This window comes from Staurois parvus, unplaced genomic scaffold (genome assembly GCF_062004578.1).
Source record: "Staurois parvus isolate SC_StPar_1 unplaced genomic scaffold, SC_StPar_1.0 ptg000420l, whole genome shotgun sequence".
In the NCBI taxonomy this organism is placed as follows: Eukaryota; Metazoa; Chordata; class Amphibia; order Anura; family Ranidae; genus Staurois; species Staurois parvus.
In genome coordinates, this window is record NW_028318216.1 from 4,356,395 (window position 1) to 4,376,036 (window position 19,642).

At 38.4% G+C, this 19,642-nt stretch overlaps 1 protein-coding gene and 1 long non-coding RNA gene across 2 annotated transcripts in view; both read left to right on the forward strand.

Moving 5' to 3' along the window:
* The window catches only part of LOC149454720 (uncharacterized), a 55,447-nt gene extending 53,076 nt beyond the window's left edge, over positions 1–2,371 (forward strand). Inside the window, exon 2 of the long non-coding RNA XR_016314173.1 lies at positions 2,007–2,371. This is a non-coding gene — a long non-coding RNA (uncharacterized LOC149454720). The remainder of the gene's footprint in view (positions 1–2,006) is intronic.
* A 3,011-nt stretch (positions 2,372–5,382) lies between these two features.
* Positions 5,383–18,999, forward strand: BMP10 (bone morphogenetic protein 10). The gene is made up of 2 exons (XM_089687165.1): positions 5,383–5,819; positions 17,384–18,999. The coding sequence occupies exons 1-2, from the start codon at positions 5,501–5,503 to the stop codon at positions 18,316–18,318; spliced, it is 1,254 nt and encodes a 417-aa protein (XP_089543291.1). The 5' UTR covers positions 5,383–5,500; the 3' UTR covers positions 18,319–18,999.
* Positions 19,000–19,642: the final 643 nt, after the last annotated feature.

The following is a 19,642-nucleotide window of genomic DNA, read 5'->3' on the forward strand; positions in this document are numbered from 1 at the left end:
GGTTCCACAACTCACTAATAGACACCTTAGTACAGACTCAGAAATACAAAATGTCAAACATCTATACTCCATTAAATATGCATTATGAGAAACCTTTGGAAACTTCTTCATCAGCAATCTCTTGGGTCAAAGACTTTTGTAACGCTTTCACAGCCAAACAAATATTAACGGGATTTAACACCACATGTGCTTGTAACTCAAATGAGTTGTGGTGTGAACAACAGCTCAATATCATGCATCGTGCATACATACCCTGCGCCTAGTCGAGGATCAACCTCTCTATGTCCATCTGCCCGCTCTGCGGATGTTACATGCCATCATTACAGCACAGATTCTGGCTCTGCCCCCCTATATCCAACTTTTGGGACCAAGTAACCAGCTTTACGGTTTTTTTCACCAATATCCAAATGTCTGAAGACCCACTACTTCTGCTCTTCAGCAACCTTGAACAAACGTCTGCAGGCACCTCTCCTGCACAGATTTCATCTATCAGGAAAAACAAACCATGGTTGTCTACTTGTCTACTGGTTGTGAGAAGAGCTATTTTAAAAAATGGGTCTCAAATTCACCACCTACCATATCGGACATGAAACAAGATCTCAACTATCTTCTCTGTCTGGACAGGCTCAATCTAATATCCTCACCCAGCACCTGCAGAGCTGAGTCTTACATTCAAAAATGGTACCTTTATATTACCGGAACATTTTCCATGCCTGATCAACATTTTTTCCTACTCTAGAATTGTTAGTTGACATACTAATTCTACATGAAACTGTACTACATATAGATTGCATATGTAGGATGTATTTTCTTGCTGATGTTTACATCTGAACTACCTCTCGCTATGTTTATGACATCCTTGCATTTACTACCTGAGAATTACAGCTCCGTACACTCATATGTCCCTATACAACCTGTCACACACAATTATGTTCATTCTTCAAGTGCTCATTTGACACCCGGTACTTAAGGCCATAGCCTGCTCCCATATAGCATATTTCAAAAGACAACATCTGTATACCCTATCTGCTGCTTGTTCTTTCTCACTCGCCACCTACTGCTCTCAATAGTTTTCCGGGGGGCTGCTAGCACCCCCTCCCCTTCCCCTCCCCCCTCTCTTTATTTCATATATGGTTCTCTTCTTCCTTCTTCCTGGTTCCTCTCTACTCCTTCTCACCTAGCTTTTTTCTTCCCCACAATTCATCCTTACGGATATTTACTAAACACCACATATATAGAGGATACCAGCCAGCATGTCATTGCACCTTTGAGCTGCAGAAACAATATTCACACCCTGTCATAATACACTATCGCTATATTTTAGCCACTTCTTGTCCTAGCTACACAACCACCTAGCGCTCATCACAGTTTTGCAACATCTCTAAGGTTCTTTATACCATTTCATGGGCTATCTATCTATCAACCAATATGAACCTCTCTCGTCATGTTCCCCACAAATTGTCAATGACTGCTATCTTTCTGATGCAGTGATATGTTTTCCCACGTCGATTTGTTTGATCTTTATTATTATGTAAAATAATAAAATCCAATAAATATTTCTTTAAAAAAAAAAGCTTAATTGAACAAGCTGAAGTTAGAAGGTGATTGGCTACCATACACAGATACACCAGATTTTGAGTGAACCGTTTTAGTAAATCTACCCAAGTGTGTGATGTCAGGCAACTGACAGGGCAATACTTATAACATTCAGGTGACCTATGGCTCTTGACTCAATCTAAAGCATCAGGCTAAGTCAAAGTAAACTTAAAGCTTAACTATAAGTTTTAATTAACATTAAATAGCTTGTTTGGACCACGCTCGTCCAACTGAACTATTTGCTTCACTAACACCTGCGCTCCCTGTCAGCAATGTTTAAACTGTGTATAGCATACATGTAATTAGAACGAAATCTTGCGCGCTTCTATGGATAAAAACTAGTGAACGTGAAAACATATATTATTGATCGTGTTGCAGCTGCTATAACATATATCCCTCTCTCATATTAGCGTCGGACGGCCCAATTAGATCCCCTTGAAAAAGTCACGTGTCGAGTGATGAAGAGCGTCGGGGAGGAGCTTTTGGATGACATCACGATGCAACACGGAGCCGACGATCATTACAGCAGTAGTACACATCCTTTCATATGGATCCAGATTGGAAGACACTCTGATAATCTAGCTGATGGCCCTTATCTCAGTTGTGTTACACGATTTGTATCTGAAATGATGATGTAGATGGAGGGTACACCGCTGACTTCAAATTGTGTAGTATCATTAGAGGTTTTCCATACTTGGTGCGGTTAGGCACCTCTTACATGTGAGTGTGCATTTGGATATGTGTAGTGAAAATAAAAGCTTTTACGTTTTGTTCATGTGAAGCTTTGTTTTCATTTATGAGGTAAATTGATGGTGAGAGATGTTTTCTGAGTGAGATGTTAACAGCTATTATCCATCAAGTTGATCCTCAGTGTCCACTATGGGACCAAAAGTGCAGTTAGACCAAACATAATAGTATGTGAGGTCACACTGCTGGAGGTGAGCAGATATCAGGTGGAGGAATTGTGCACATTTGTGATTGGAGCGCTTAGTGATCACAGGAGGAAGGGAACACCATATATAGAAGATAATTGTTTGGACTTTTATATTATTTATTATTATTATATGGTTTATTTTTTATTCAATGATCATTTTGTCTTTGCACATTTCATGATTTGTAGCGCTGCATTGTTTACACTATTTGGTACAAATATTGTAGCTACATACACTATTCCAGCAGCGGAACGGAGCATTCCCATCCTGTTCCTGAAACAAAAATGAGTCAAGCTGAGTGCTGCACTGCCATTCAAAGGATGCCTTGTATTTTATTAATAAATACAATGCTTTCTCTAAATACAGTTCATACAGCGCTTACAGGCCGTGCAGGTGTTAGTGAAGCAACTAATTTGTTTGGACCAATTTGGTACAAACTATTTAAAGGTAATTAAAACCCAGAGTTAACATGGTTGATCTATGTATGGGCAAGGTGGTTGAACAGAAGTCAATCTACCAATCGACTTCTGTACAACTGCCCTGTCAGATATTTGCTGCATGATCAGCACTGTTGGCTATATCTGGCAGCTCTGATCAGTATAATCCGACAGCTGAGAAGTCTCGCCACTGTCAGAATACAATAGCTCAGCTTGAAGGAATAGATGTGGATGGTGGAATTAATTTTTTTTCATAATAGAATCCTGCCTTCTGCGTGCATCTTCATTAAAGCCTAATTGTTTATATTCTTGCATAGTTCTGGAAATGGCTGGTGTACTTTTTTTGATGATTAAAAAACAATGCTCTCCAGGTCAGTTATATACACCACAAGGATTTTAGCAGTCTTATGCCCCATTTTTTTGACACTTAGGGGTTGATTTACTAAGATCAAATAGGCTGTTTATTTTGCATGTGCAGTTGCACTTTGAAAGGAAATTTTCCCCAGAGTATAGTAAATGTGATTCAACTCTGCTGACTACCATCATCCAATTGTGTGCAAACAAAAATGTTGTTTTTTATTTCTTTGTATTTGTTTAGTTATTTTTGCACAGTGAAATGTCACCACATTCAATCAGCTCTGGAGAGAATTCCTTAGCAAAGTGCAATATCTCCTACAAAGTGAACAGCCTATTTGACTTTAGTAAATTAACCAGATAGATTCTAAATTCTTCCTGCTTCCTGAGTGCGAGGGCCTCTCATAATCACTTGATCAGTCATCATGTTTAATAAGAAACATACTGCTGGGAAAAAAAAACAGAAAAAAAGGAGTGGGTTGGCGTGGCTGCCAGGTAACTGGCATTTTTAGAAGAGAGGACAGCAGTGTCAGCCTTCATATTACTCTCAGCACAAAATTCTTGGAAATAAGTAAAATCTTAAAAGCATCTCCCATATATAGATTTAAAAATTCCTAATCTACATCTGTTCTGTGTTTGTCCATTTCTAATTACATTCAAAGTTAGCCTTAAACTGTCCAATATTTTGCCAAGGTTACATTTTGGGCTGCCAGTTACGCAAGTGGATGTACTATTTTTTATAATTTTCTATTTATAGAATTATGAGTCCAATAACATCACGCCTGGAAATTCTGTAGAGTTAATAACTGTAAAATATACCAGTCTACATCCTTCAGCTGTTCTTTCTAAGCATGTTGGATGTGTAAAACCGGTGGAAGTCAGGACACAGGAGACAGGTATGCTGCATCCAATCTTTGCACTCAACATCTGACAGATTACCAGGACTCCATACATGCTCCTAGCCAACAATTACAAACATCAAGATGGTACATATTACCTGTCATGGTAGTGACTGATGCTCACCGCATCATGTTACTGGCTGGACTGCCAATTTTGATCTGTATAGGGCTAGTCAAATATATAAGGCTATTTGCCACCCCATAAAATGAAGAACCATGCTGGACTGAAGTGAACCTTTCAGGTAACACCTGTCGAAACCAAAAGCAGGTGTGCAATCCTAATTTATCTAGGACAACCCTTGAAAAAATATTTTGACTTACGAAAATGACTGGACTTGGCTCAGATTCCTATATATATTTCCTTAGTAATACCGAAGGATTTAGGCCACAAATATTACAAACACCTTGCTGAAAGAGTAGAGCCTGACATATGGGAAAGACTGTGGACTCCATGCTAAAGAGGGCTCACCACTAAGGGAGTTGTCTTTCTCACCAACAAATATATTCAGTCATATAACAAGAATCTCATTTGCTGAAAATCCATCATATAAAAGGTCTCATTTGCTGAAAATTACTTGCAGGCCCATGTATTCCTCAATAAGGTTGTGACCTCCATAATATTACAGTTAAGACAAAAAATGTTTCCCATCCTTCATGCTAGGAAGATACATGAAAAAAAAGCTTTAATGTATTCTCTTTCACAACTGGTTTCTAGCAGCAATGTAAATGTTGTCCTGGAAGAAATGCATTCATTCACTCAGAGCCTATACATGCTTCTTGCATGCTAGCTAAAAATCACATAAAACTTCTCAGAGGGAAACTTTGGCAGACTTCAACAGGGAAGTTTAGCTGCAGAACAAGGGCAAACTTTTTTTTTTTTTTCTCTTTAGCGGAGAGAGAAAAATTGGCCTATCTCACAGGCAGTGTCAGAATATGGAAATGTTTACAAAATGCTCATTAGGAAAAGAGGGATTCTGAGATAGCAGCAAAATCTGGTGAGACGCTTCTAGTGTGGGAGATAAGAGAAGCAGGGATGCTGTAGGGACATGTTATCAAATTAGTGAAACCTGGCTTTTTGAAAAGAGAAAAGAGAGGGAGGGAGAGAGAGAAAAAGAGCAAGGAGAGTGTATGTGTGAGAGAGAATGGTCACAAGTTACAGACGAGTGTTTCCATACTTGTCAACTCCAGATGACAAAAGCAGTGTCCTCTCGAGAGAGTAAAACAGACACACCGGACACCACTGGCAGCTGAGATTAATCTTGAGCAGCAGCAATCTCTGAGCATGGATCCCATCTCTGTGCGGGCATTTGTGGCCCTGAGCTTACTGGTGCAATGCGTGACAACTAGTCCTATCATGGGCTTGGACGATGACTTGCCTTTATATGATGAAGTTCTTTCTGAGCAGGATGGGGTCGATCTCAACTCTCTGCTGGAAACTATGAAAGATGACTTCTTGAAGACCCTCAACCTCTCCGGGATTCCAGTGCAGGCACCTGTCAAGGTGGAGCCACCAGAGTACATGCTGGAGCTCTACAACAAATTTGCAATGGACAGAACCACCATGCCTTCAGCCAACATTGTGCGGAGTTTCAAAAATGAAGGTAAGATGTTGGGGATAAGTTTTTGTGGGTTTATTTTTTTTCTTGCCTTACATGCTTGCCAGCAGAAATGCATTGTAAACCTCTACGCGGTGCAGGATAGCTGGTTTGGTGCATAATTTGCATCGGTAGATAATATTTTATGGTCAAGATTCTGAACAATATTTCAAATCTTCACTCTTCTGTCTCAAGAAGGCAGACAGTTCATTTTGTACATTAAGGTATAGAAGGTTTCCGCCTAACTTATTTCTAATTCTAGAAGGCAGGACTGCCATGCACGCCCACCAGGAGTTTCTTGAGAGGTTGCATTTGGAAATGTGTGGGCTAGCTAGGCAGATCAGGTTACTTACCCCAACAGCATGACATCAGATGTTTTTCTGTTTACATTTACACGAAACCTGACAGTTTAACAAATTTGAACAATCTAGTTCTATTGTAATTGTTCTATTTTATTTTAAATTTCATATTATGGTGAGAATACATTTGTCATTCTGTTGAAAGCCATTATTCTTATTATCTTTATTCAGTGCCAACATGATGTTCTGAGTATAGATATGTACAGTTTTTCTAATACTACATGGCATTACTGGATGCAGAAATAATTAGATCTCTAATAATCAGTATGGCACAGATAATAAGGAATATATTTACAGATGCATTGACAGAAAGAGCTAGTTATATATAACCCTAAGGTAAGAGTGTTGGTAATGCACTTGGTAGTCAAGCATGAAGCCTTCATACAACATTTATATATGTCTGATTGCATTATTAAAGTGCACCAATGAAGCATAAGAACAAATTTTATATATTTTACATCCAACTGGAAAAGCCAATTAATATATTTATCTTTAGAACAAATCATGCTACAGCTGGCATGATTACACTTCTTTTCTGAGTAGACCCATCACATCTTTGAGCAGCAATTCATGCTAAAACATACTCTGAAAACTGCACAACAAGAGTTAAACTTAGTTGGCTTGTGTATGTAAGATCCTGTCTGTGTCTCCCGCTCAGCTTGAATAGAGACACGAAAGAAGAATATCTGCAACCTTCCAACCATTTCACAATTTATTTGCTCACAAAAACGAAACCTTTAAACTATCAGAGACTTTATACAATAGTTCCAGCTGCTTCTCATCTCCAATATCAAGTCATCTCTCTCCAGACTCACATAAAATTCATTCTGTTGTGGGAAAGGCCTCACCTAAAGTTCTTGCAGGAGGTTACAGGATAGTGGGGTAATTGTAACACAAAGTCACGTTCAAAGTTTCTCCTGAAAGGTCACTTGCTAAGTGATCACCATCGCTGATCTAAAATTATGTTGAACCACTGCAAAAGGGAGAAAACATTTAAGATGCTGAATTTACGATACCATATAGGAAGCCTTTGTTATACATAGATATACTGTACACACATTATACTTCCGCTCAGTAAACACATCAAAGAAACTAAGAACATCCATTTACAGGTTGAACAAGTGAGCAAGAGTTCACTAGTTCTCACAAACATTATTATATATACAAAGTCCAACACTTTCAAGTCCTCACACATTTGTGAACAATATGATATAAGTTCTCATGTCTGATTTAACTTATAAATTATCCATACATGTTTTTAAATATAAAATATTTATATTAAGGCAAGCGTTGTTACACTGATACTGGTTTTGGTATCATTTATTTTGCTGATTTTATGTGGTAGCTTTTAGCTTTAAAAAAATATTGATCTACTTTATAAGCATGTAGAGTTCTTGCCATGGGTCACTATAAAACAAATTTATTTTGTGAAAGTTCTCAGTTCTTTTAGTAAATCTAAGTAAATCTGTACTTTAAACTATGAAGTAATGCATAATTTACCTAGTATCAAAGTTAGCCAAATGTACTATGCAGTGTTTAAGCGTGACTTAAATACAACAGTGTGTATTGAACATTAAATTGTAATAAACATTATCTTTAGTGACCAGGCAGGCTGCCAGGCAGGAAATTACCATTAAAGCAAGTAGGCAACTGGCAGGTAAACAAAATGTAATGCAGGTGTAGTGAAATCACAGTTCAATGGTCACTGTGAACAGTCTGCAGCCATAAAAACATGTAACTTTTTCAATTCCCTATGAAATATAACGTAGAAATAATGTTAATTCTTTGATGGATTAGGGTATTAAATCTTTGAGAGTTTTATAAAATATATAAACACATTAAACAAGCTTGATAATCCTTCTGTCCTTCCTGTTGCACAACAGGAAGAATGAGGCCAATAAGTAGGATGTCTATGATACATGCTATCCAGTTCTGTCAGTTTATTGGTCTGACCATACGAAGCTTGAGGGTGGTAACATATTATCCAGAGTTCCACAGCCCCCTCTAGAACACAAAGGGTGTTTTACACAGCCAATCTGGCTTTCCCCCAGAATAAATCTGTAAATGTACAATATACAGGCAAGACGTCTGTGTTTAATTATGTTTAAAACTTGCCTTTTTCCCAGCGGGCTATACATTCTGAAAAAGTACACTCGATAAATATTGTTCATTATCATCATACGTCCATTTCTTTGCCCACAAAATCTCATTAGAGTGATTATTTTTTTGGCTTAAAATGTCCCTGACCTTTAAGCGTCCAATCAGTGGTGTAAAACTGGTGGGGTTGCATGGCTTCTGCTCCCCTAGAGTCCCCTTTGAAACTCAGACATTAGGAAATAAAAACATTTACCTAGAACTTTGACTCTATCTTTACTGGAAGGTTGTTATGGATATAGATGGAGTTCTGATGTTGCATTTGCCAGTAATGTGCATTAATTCCATCCCTATGGAAGTGAAAGTATAATTGAAGTCAAATCTTTTTTGATAGATCATGGAATAGTTAGAATGCTTTTTTTGCTGTCTATGTCTCACTAGGGAGGTTTTCCTTTTTTCCCTCTCTTAATATCTTAATACACAACAGGATGTGAGAGAAGATCTCATTAAAGGATGGGAAGTACTCTTATTGGAACAAGTGTCCCCATTAGAATATTTCCCCTATAGTTCTTTTCCAATTCCAGCAACTCAACAATTTAAAATTTTCCCTTACTTTCAGTCACAGAGATGCTGGATACCAGGACAGATAGAGAGAGCAATTCTCTCCAGCAGGGGCACAGACAGCAGTATAAATCTGACAGGGGGTTCTAACCCTTCCACACTCTATCCAAAACGAAATAGAATAGCATTAGATACACCATCAAATTCAGGTTCTACACAGCTGACAACCCACATTTATTGCAGTTCATTAAAAAACTCTTTATTGGACTTTGGAAAACAGAAAACCAGACTGCAGCATTCAGCCAGTATTTCCACAAAGTCTCCTGTAACAGTTATAGAATATTCTGTTGGATTATAATGCCATTTGTATTAGCAGTGGCTTCATTTAATACATTCTGGCACGTGATACTCACTATTGGATGAAACTTGGTCTGGAAACCTACTGCTAGAGGATACACTTTTGTTTGTTCCCATTATAGAGACTGCCCATCCCAATCGTGTTTAGATCCCACTAAACGTTAGCTACAACTTAGCCTATGAAGTCATTAGTTAAATTACATTCTCAGCTTCCAGAACATATAACTGAAACTCTTTGCAAATTTTATAGTTAATTGAAGATGCCTCCGATATAGTATGAACAAGTAGGCAATGCCCTAAAAAATAGGATATATTTATCATAATAAAAATATGCAATGTTTAGCTATTTCCTGCACATTTTGTATTTCCCTTTTTATTGCCTGCTTTTTCATACATAAGGGACTATAATAGAATGCTTTCACTGGGTCATATCTGGCAAACCCCATCACCTCCTCCTATGGAAAGGATCCAGGACAGTCTGTGGATTTTGTCATTTTCCGCTGGGAAACTGGAGAAAAATGTTTTCCTGGTACATTACAAATATTAGGCTATTTTCATCTATTCTTAATTCTTCCCATTGCTTTTTAATGACCGATTTCTGATAAACTGGAGAATTCTTATACACCAATCGAATTAATTATCTTTGTGAAGAATCTTCTAGCTGTGACGAATATATTTTGTGTAAACCTATTCATTATTTTATATTTTCCTTCTGTAGTTACACAGAAAAAAACATTAGTCATCTTCTTAATTATCCTGAAAGAGTTTCTAGATACACAAAGGTTATCACCAAAATATATAAGTACATTATATTTGCAGATATTTTGAAAACTCGGGTTATAAAGTTACATTACATATTGCCAGTGTTTCCATACACTGCTTGCAGGGTAAATGTTATTTCTATGGCCACAATGCATTAGCCAATTAGAATAGAAAAGTCTCAATTCCCAAAGCTAATACACCAGGATAAGTGTCCTTATTTTCAAATAAATTACAGTTTTTTTCAGGCCAAGTCCAATTCAATTTGTAAATTACAGTCACATGGCTGAAAACAGACTGTCTTAGGTTGGAGTTAATACTTGAAATAACTTGTGAAATTAGACCAATGAGTTTAATATAGTCCTTTCCTTAAAGCAGAACTAAGGAATATGCTGTCTTAGCCTCTGTTTATATCTACAGCTACCATGGTGCTGAACATGTGATCAGTTATGACACCAACCATTTGAGGGCTTGAAGCTGAACTCTAGGAAGCCTAAAATATTTCCATGCACTTTATGGGTTCATTTCTCATTGCTGTCTAGGGGATTTGGAAATGAATATTTGCTTACCTAATCCTACACTCCTTCAGGTTCATCTGCTCTGCTATGCTGATCCCTGCAGCCTCTTCTCCCCTATGCTATGGCAGACAAAGGTCCATTGGTGTAATCAAGACCAATGCAGGGTCCATAGCCCTGCACTGGATGTGAGAGCACTGAGGGATAGTCCACTACAAAGCATGGGGAAGCAATGTCTATCGGGGAGTAGAGGATCAGGTACGTAAAAGTACCTTTATGGTTCCCTAGGCTAAACAAGCAGATAAAATTTGCAAAATGGGCGCAGCCCCACTTCAGGGAAGCATGTGTAGGTTGGACAGTTGAGAACTGACATTGGCACAGTAGCCACTGTGACAGTTATCCCCAGAGGCATGCCTTGAATGTAACTGTTTTAGGAAAGAGTTAAAGGAGTATGAAAATAACATTGCTTGCATTAAGTATTAGTAAAATCACTAATCACCGACTCAGAATGCTCTGTTTTCTTTGAAAATGTGTGTATATCATCAGTCCAACCCTGTAACTGCAGCTACATTTTTTTTTAATTCCAGCTCTTAACAGCCAGTGGAAAAAGGGGTACATTAGTGTAATTTATAGGATATATTGATTGATGGCATTGAGCATAGAAGCCAGGTAGCTGGTCTGCTTCAATCTAGCTAAAATTTAATTAAAAATTAGTTTGCCCATCATACTATAAGAGGTAGTGTATTAATATTATAGTATACTGTGGCTCCAGCATCCCTAAAAGTTACAGATTCTTCAACCTAAGTGTGTATAAGACAGATTTTTCTCAGACCTATCTTATGGCATTACCAAAAGAAAATGTTCAGAGGCTCTCCTTAAGGATCTGTGGTTAATCCACCTGCGTTCCTGAAAGTAAAAAAATAGACTATAGGTTGAGCCTGTAGAGTAGTTTGGAAAAAATAGACCTAGATGTGGTTTGCAAGCTTCCTTCATCTTAAAACCAAACACTTCTGCTTTATTATTTTACTTTGGGCTGGAAACAGATTAGTTTTCTTCTATAATAAAGAATTAAAGCATTCCTTGATAAAGTGATAAGATACAAATTTTTCATAAAAAAGAGATCTGCGGAAGATGCATGAGTGCTGGGGGTGGTTAGGGGGTGAGAGGGGGGCTCCCCATTTTAGTGTTGTCTAGGGCAGCACAAGAACTAAATACACCACTGAGTAAAGGTGCCTATTAACAATTAATCATTAGCCAGTCATTGTAGATCTAATAAGCCAGCAAATGCCAAATTCAATATGTTAAATGGTACATTAGTGTTTGCTGCTAAGAGCTCAGGACTGGTAGTTTCTAACACAAGCTGCTGGCACGAAGAATAAGTGCAAACCCTGAAGCTCCTTTAAGTGACATCAAGTCTTAAAATAATTCCTACACTAAACCATCTGCTAACACTGACGTCAGACAAGTGATTTTGTAGTAAAGATTAATTATTGCTACAAACCTGTAATTCCACAAGCACAAATTCTATGCATGGAGGATTCCCCCCATCCACACTGGAAACGGAAACAGTTTTTCTCATTCAATCTCCTGGATGATTTTTTTAAAAAATGAATCTTATATGGGCTGCCTAAATCACTGAGCTCTACCCACATGACCGCAGCATTTATTCACAGAGTTCTGTGAATGAATCAACTACAACTACTGTCAGACACTGAGGCTGACAGCTTTTAGTTCTTAATGAACTAGTGAGCATTCTTGTAGTTCATTGATTCTTCCTGCAATTCAATAACTGTCTACTCATACAGGAGGTATGGGCAGACATTGTACTGAGAGTCTGCAGTAGCCTGTTGATCAAGGGTGCAATGCCTTACAGAGCTAAAAAACAATAAATGCACTTTTTTACCTGCAAAAAGATTTATGCATTTATTATTATTTTATAAAAGGTGAACCTAGCCTTTAAGGCATGCTGTGAAAGATAACAGTTACAGTTGCTTCTGCTCTTAACCGAAATGTCAAGCCATTGAATGGCTTGTGTCATAACTGACCATGTGCAGCATCATGGCAACTGCAGATCAAACAGATGCTAAGATGGCAGCTTCCTTGGCTGAAAAGGATAGGGAAGTTAGTTCCACTTAAACATTTAACAACAAAAAAACTATTTTTCAAGAACAGTCCATTTACAAGACTGCTCGACCATGGGGGCAGAAGCCGAAAGGACTGGTCTTGTGCGGGGAGGATCTCTGAGTCAGGTGAGTATATCTTCGGTGTCCTCTCCCCTAGTACAAAACGAGCATTTAACTGTGCAGTGCCAGCACAGCCCCACTAAACGGGCAAAAAAAAATGTTTTCCCGGATTTCTGCTTCAAGGAAAAGATAACGTTTTCTCATTAAGACCTTTTAGACCAAAAACAGAAACCTTTCACTCACCTTATTTGCTAACTCTGATCTGAAGCCATATACTGTATGTTTATCATCTCTTAATCATCATGGTCCCACTAAATGAAATATAAATGGTAACATTTTGATTTCCACCCAGCCTTTCACCTTTAGTAATCAGTGCTGATCCACAATGCTCATACAGCAGCTGAAAACTCAAGATCACATGTAGACATGATCCTGCTATGAAGTCCTGCCCTTCTGTTTAGATGGATAGCATTGGACTGTGACAGAGCCTGGGAATAAGCAAACAATTACCACACCAGGGCCCCTCTACATTCAGCCTCTAGCTGGACTGTAATTAATACCTTGTTAGTCATTCAGTGTACTTTAGTTAATGTTTGTATGCTTCGTAAGCACGTTAATTATGGGAATACATGAAGGTAGTCCTATCACCTGAGAACCTTCCTTTCACGTCACCAGTAAACACTGCCTGAAAATCACTTGTTTTCTATTAGTACCAGCATGACACAAAGTTTATACACTGTTTGTATACTTACATGCAAAAGGTAACATCACCTATTATACATAAGTGTATTCAATTCTGTGCCCCAGCTTCATTTAAAGGATAACTAAACTTTTGTATCGTTATCCTTTATATTACCCCCATCCCAGTTTATCCCCCTCTCCCCTACACAGTCTCACACACACCTGTCCATGTTCAAAGTTCCTTCTAGATACATGCTGTAGGTCCCATGGGAAGCTGCATAGCCAGTGCTGCAAACTCTCTAATTGGGCTCTTGCTTCTTCTACACATTTGCAGAATAAAGTTGTATAGATTCCTGTTGTGAGGCACACTAGTCCCATTAGCAATAACTGGGTTTTTTAAAATACATGCACAGAAGAAGCAAGGGATCAATCCGTGAGTTTGAGCGGTGGCTGCGCGGCTCCCTATAGACTGCATACACTAGTATGGATCTCGCATGAGTGTGGAAAGGTCAATAAAAAGGGGAGCTCAGGAGTTAGCTTAAAGGATATTTACACAAAAGTATAGTTATCCTTAAAAAGCCTAACTCCAGTCAAAAAGGTTTTTTTTTTCTAAGTTTTGGATAGAGTAGACAAACGTTTAAATTTCAGGTTATTTTCTGCCTGTGGGAACATTTTCCTGCCCAATACTTGCAGAAGAAATTGGATGTGTGATGGCACCAACTGGACAGGGAAGCATTATTAGCAATAAAAATACTGTCAAAATATTACCCTTGCTTTGTTGGTGTCCCAGTTAATGATTTCCCAGCATTTCCTTCTGGCAGGAACTGGAGAGAAAACTCTTCAACAGGAACAAGAATAGTAATAAAATCCTGAGAAAGGGTCTAACTCCTACCCTAACTATGCAAACAGAAATTAATCATGTTGGCTGGAGTTAGATTTCAACATTTATTTTGTACACTATATGGCAAAAAGTTATGGACACTTGACCATCACACCTACGTTGTTCACCCTGTATACTCTGTTAGACATCCTATTTCAAAATCAAGCTGAACACACATATGAAAGCTGCACAGACATAGAATCTTTACAAATTCTGTGGCTCAGTCAGGGTAACATGTGGCTGTATAGTATAGTGCCTGTAAGACTCAGAGATAACAGAAAGCCTAGCTGAAAATCATTACTCTAGTGAAACAGAACACAGCTACTTGCAATTATTCACATAGACAGTATCCCTCATAGTGAAGACCAGGGTAGCTCTAGAAGTACAGGGGAATAAACGGGAGGGAACCAAGGCCCAAGTATGAAGTGCCACCCAACTTGAACTAGAGTACTCTGGTAACAGTCACAAAGGGATTCCCTGCAGTAGTTGGGCCTTTTATGCTATTAAGTTCCAGCTTGGCTGCTCGAACACTGGTTCTTACAGTGGAAGGCTTCTCACCTGGGTGCAAATCACTTGCCCAACTACCTCTGCTTTATCAGGGTAGGCCTCTCCAAGCTGCTGATGGAGGGAGGCAGTGAAACTGAGCATGGTGAATAAATTGGCACTCTGTTACAAACATTAAGCTTCTCACCCAAGATGGTCACCCTCAGAATTTATCATCTATAGGGTGCCATTTAAATCATGGTTGTTCAAGCTGACTCCCAAGATGGGCAATAGTATACTGTATTTTGTTTTTTCCTCTAAGAGAAACAGGTGGATTGATTGCTGATTGAACTAAATAGCTATTTTTCCTGTGCATCATGAAGAGAACTATAAGCCATGCAATTTTGGTGAGGACAGGTTTGAGAACCTATGCTCTAAATAATATATAACATATGTGTAACTGTTCTAGATTATCTGGACAATAAGAGTAAGATTTAGAAATCCAAAAATTACGTTGTTAGCTAGGAGTTTCATCAGTGCATAATATGTGGCACTCTGTCAATGCTGCAGATGGTTCAGTTGAAACCAAAGCACCATATGTTGCCAATACATATATTCTCCCACTTCAAACAAGTGTGCGAATGTAGAGCGCACAAGTTCCCAGGCAGGAAAGGTGCTATCAGCACGGGGCTGGGCTGGGGCAGTGTGAACAGACGCTAAGCAGACCTTGCTCTTCAGATGGGCTATTTCAGGGCACCTGCTCTTAGCAAAAGCTAGGAAGTGCTGGGTGAAGGGCAATGCTGGGAGGGAATACAGGACTGTTAGGTAAAACATTAGTAATGTATAGCACTTTATTATTTTGTATGAAGCACAAGTTTATAGTTATGATTAATAGAAACGCAGCAGTATTGTAAAACAATGATCAACATGTTAGGTAATGTACCTTATCATAGCGTGTCCAATTTGTTGCTTGAATATGCATCTTGTATTCAGGGCAATCATATATGCTTTTCCGTGCTGTTTACACATTTTCCATGCTGTTTACACATAAATCCTTGGAATCAAACAACATCCAGGTATTCATGCACTGACGTGTGTTTATGCAAGCATGGCACATACCAGCATGGTGCCATTCATTACAGTGGACAACTATACATGGCAACTGTTTGTCCAGGGCAAGGAGATAAGCCCACAGTTTGCTCTGTATGGCTTAATGCGCCCATTGACCTGTGTATCTACCTTTATAATGCCCATGTCAACAGTGAAACAATATACTCAGTAATGATATGTTTATTGATATATAGTTTTTTTTCTTACATTACATTCTAGATCCTTCATTATGAAATGTTACCAGGAAAGTATTGAGTATTTCCAATTATAGCACTGTTTACCTTTAAGTAACTCTTCAGTTTGCTCATGCAGAGAACAAAACAGGGGCACTGAACATCCCACGTCCAAGCATTACATACAGTACTAACTCTCTTTTCACCTGGTGTGCTTATCAGAAGTAAGGAAAGATGGCGCTGTGTATGCACCAAAGGTGGGGACTCTCTCCCCGACCCTAAATTTTAGCTCTGAGCCAATCCAAATGCACCAACATTGCTACTTTGGAAACAGTAATTGCTGCTGGGAAGGGGGAAACCTACATATTTTTGTAACCTAAAACCAAAGTAAACATTTATAGCTGATATGAATTTCATTTATTGTGAGGAAGTACAATATGCCATTTATACTGCAATTGCCTGCTTTTGTGAAACAAGGGTCAAATCATAAAAACTTGGAAATACTCTAGGAATTCAGAAAAAATAGCAAAATTCTGTTGCCAGTGTTTAGACTAAGCAACTTGCAGCTGCTTAAATAGATCTGTCATTTCCATATTCAAATCTTGCACTTTCACTGTATTACGCTGTACTTTAAACTAGTCTTTAATTTTACAGAACAATCCTGTTATCAAAAATCATCCTCAACCTTCATTGTATTTCTAATAAAATATACTCTCAAACAGGGGCGGACTGACCATTTGGAAACTCGGGCACCGCCCGTGGGCCCTGGGTCAGTAAGGGGCCCCATGAGATGCCCCTGGTACCTTTTTCATAGGCTTTCTTGAGTTTGGGCAAGGACACAGGGGCCCCATGATCCCCTATTACCCAGGGGCCCCATGAGTTGTCAGTCCGCCCCTGCTCTCAAAGTAGAGGTGGATTAAGGCAGACTTTGGCCTTAGGCATTGTAGATACTTAGGACTCCTATTCCTTCAATTTTCATTCATAATGATTAATATAGGCACAAAGAATCTGCCCATTTGCATTGTCAGAGACCAACTGCCTAGGAATGCATCCTTCCTAGTGAAGTGTCATGTGCAGCTTTGATCAATTTTTATTCTCCCTAGTTTGATGCAGGAGCATGAAAGTTGTAGATGGGCTCCCAGGGCATCCATTGGGCACTAAGCTTTTGCCTAGATTACCTTGTGGATGATCTGTCTCTGACTAAAGTGACTGTTTTTAGAAATTCCTAAACAAAACATTGGTAGCATTTGCATATCCTCTTTATTTATTATGGTATATTGAACTATGAACAAAAAACAGAGTGAGAAAAAAAGTTATTACTGACCAGGTTTAAGATTGTTATATGATGAACTTAGAATATGAACTGATTGTATTTGTATACTTCTTCATTCTAATGTTATTTGTTTCTTTATTAGATCTGTCTATGCCATACAGTGATGTCCCAGAAGTGAAAAAATACCCTTTACTTTTCAACGTATCTATCCCTCACCATGAAGCAATAGTAATGGCTGAGCTTAAGCTTTACATACTGGTCCCAAGAGACAGGGTTCCATATGATGGAGTGGGCACAAAAGTCACTATTTATGAGATACATGGGGGTGAAGAGGGCACAAGGAATGATGTGGAACTGGCCTCTAGACTGGTTTACAAAGCAAGCAGTGCATGGGAGATGCTTGATATTACTGAGGTTGTCCGACGTTGGAGCAGGTCAGAATTTACAACTCGAATGCTGGAAGTACACTTACAAAATCCAGACATTGACCTAGAAGATGCTGGAGAAGGTAAACTGGACATAGATGTGAAACCGGAAAGTAAACATGAGCCATTGCTTGTGGTTTTTTCAGATGATCAGAGTAGTGAAAAGAAGGAAGAAAAGGAGGAACTGAATGACATGATCAATCATGAGCAAGCTTTAGACCAAGAGAATGGAGAATTTGGTGGCATAGGTAACATGCCTAGCGAGGAGTCTTTGTTGCAGATGAGGTCTAACATTATTTATGATGCCAGTTCCCGCATTCGAAGAAATGCAAAAGGTAATACCTGCAGGAAGACCTCACTCTACATTGACTTTAAGGAAATTGGATGGGACTCGTGGATCATTGCACCAGCAGGATATGAAGCCTATGAATGCCGAGGGGTCTGCTCATACCCCTTAACTGAAAATGTTACACCCACAAAACATGCAATTGTGCAAACTCTGATCCACATGAAGAACTCTCAGAAAGCATCCAAAGCTTGTTGTGTTGCAACAAAACTGGATCCTATATCCATACTGTATCTTGATGCAGGAGTAGTCACTTACAAGTTCAAATATGAGGGCATGGTAGTGTCAGAATGTGGGTGTAGATAGTAGACTTTTATGTGGAGCTGGTGTCTTGTAAATTTGTAAATTTTGTATTTCCTTATTTAAAGAGTTTATTTAAGACTGTGTGTACAGATAATATATGTTTTATGACATGCCTATCATGCAGTGCAAAGCAAAGAGACATAGTACTTAGCAAACACTTCATCATCAGCTGGCTAGTGTCCTTTTGCGTTGCACTGCATGGTAGTCATGGCATTGTAAATTTATCACAATTGGTCGCTTCATCTCTAAAGGGGTTTAACTGTAATTCTATTGCCAAAGAGGCAATGAGCCACATAGCAAAATGAACAGGACTTCCTGCGTACATTCAAGCAATTCAGGAGAAGCCTAGAGCAGTCTATCACCAAGAATTGGGCACAATACATATTTGTACTCACAGCTCCTTTTACTGGCTACACAGGACAAAAATCAGTGTAATATACTGTAAAATATAATGCACAGTGCAACTGTAGTTGGTGTACTATTCTTCAATACAGATTAAAGAGTTCTTTTTAAATGTAAATCTAAATCAATAGTTTCCAACTTGTGGCTCTTTGAACATGTGTATTCATTACTTAACTGTATTGTGAACAGCAAACATTTGGGAACTATATTTTCTCCAGACAGATATTCAGCAATAGTGAAGCTCAGCAGAGGTTGCCTAATTAAAATAATGTGGTTTTAATAGTGTGGCTCATGTTTTATGATTGAATGGTGTTCATAAATTGATACAACTTTGAGTTTTCTAATTAGAGGATATGTATATTGACACAATGATCAGTGTTGTAAATGTGTTTTCTTCATTCTAATCCTCACTTAGTACTAAGTATAAAGAAGTGTGGACTTTCACATAGTGAGCTGTATAAAAAAAATACAAATTACACAATTCAAAAGGAGAAGCGACTTGTTGACAAATGATAAAGGCAATAACCTGATGTCCATTCCCCTACTGGAATGTATATCTGTGACCCACTGTGCTTGGTGATTGTTATAATTAGGTGTGCATGTAGAGTTATGCAAATTCTTGGCAAAAACAGGATACAAATATTAATAATATGAACACTTTTAAATTAGAGCAATCATACTAAAGGACTGTATTGCACCCAAAATTTAACTAGCAACCACTTATACTACTTTTCTAAACATCATGCCAGCTGTTTGTATAAATCACTCCTCCTATGTTGTGAAAAAAATGGTATAAAAACTTTCCATCTCCAGCATATTCAGTTTTCAAAGGATATAATTAATTCTCCAACTATGCAATATATATAAATCCCATTAATACTTGCAGTCTCCTTGATATATGTGACTTTTCTAACTTAGTGCACTG

Excerpts from the sequence above, each read along its gene's own strand:
- BMP10 (XM_089687165.1), top strand. The coding sequence starts at position 5,501 with ATGGATCCCATCTCTGTGCGGGCATTTGTGGCCCTGAGCTTACTGGTG. Across the intron at positions 5,820-17,383 it reads GCGGAGTTTCAAAAATGAAG|ATCTGTCTATGCCATACAGT; the intron begins GTAAGATGTTGG and ends TTTCTTTATTAG.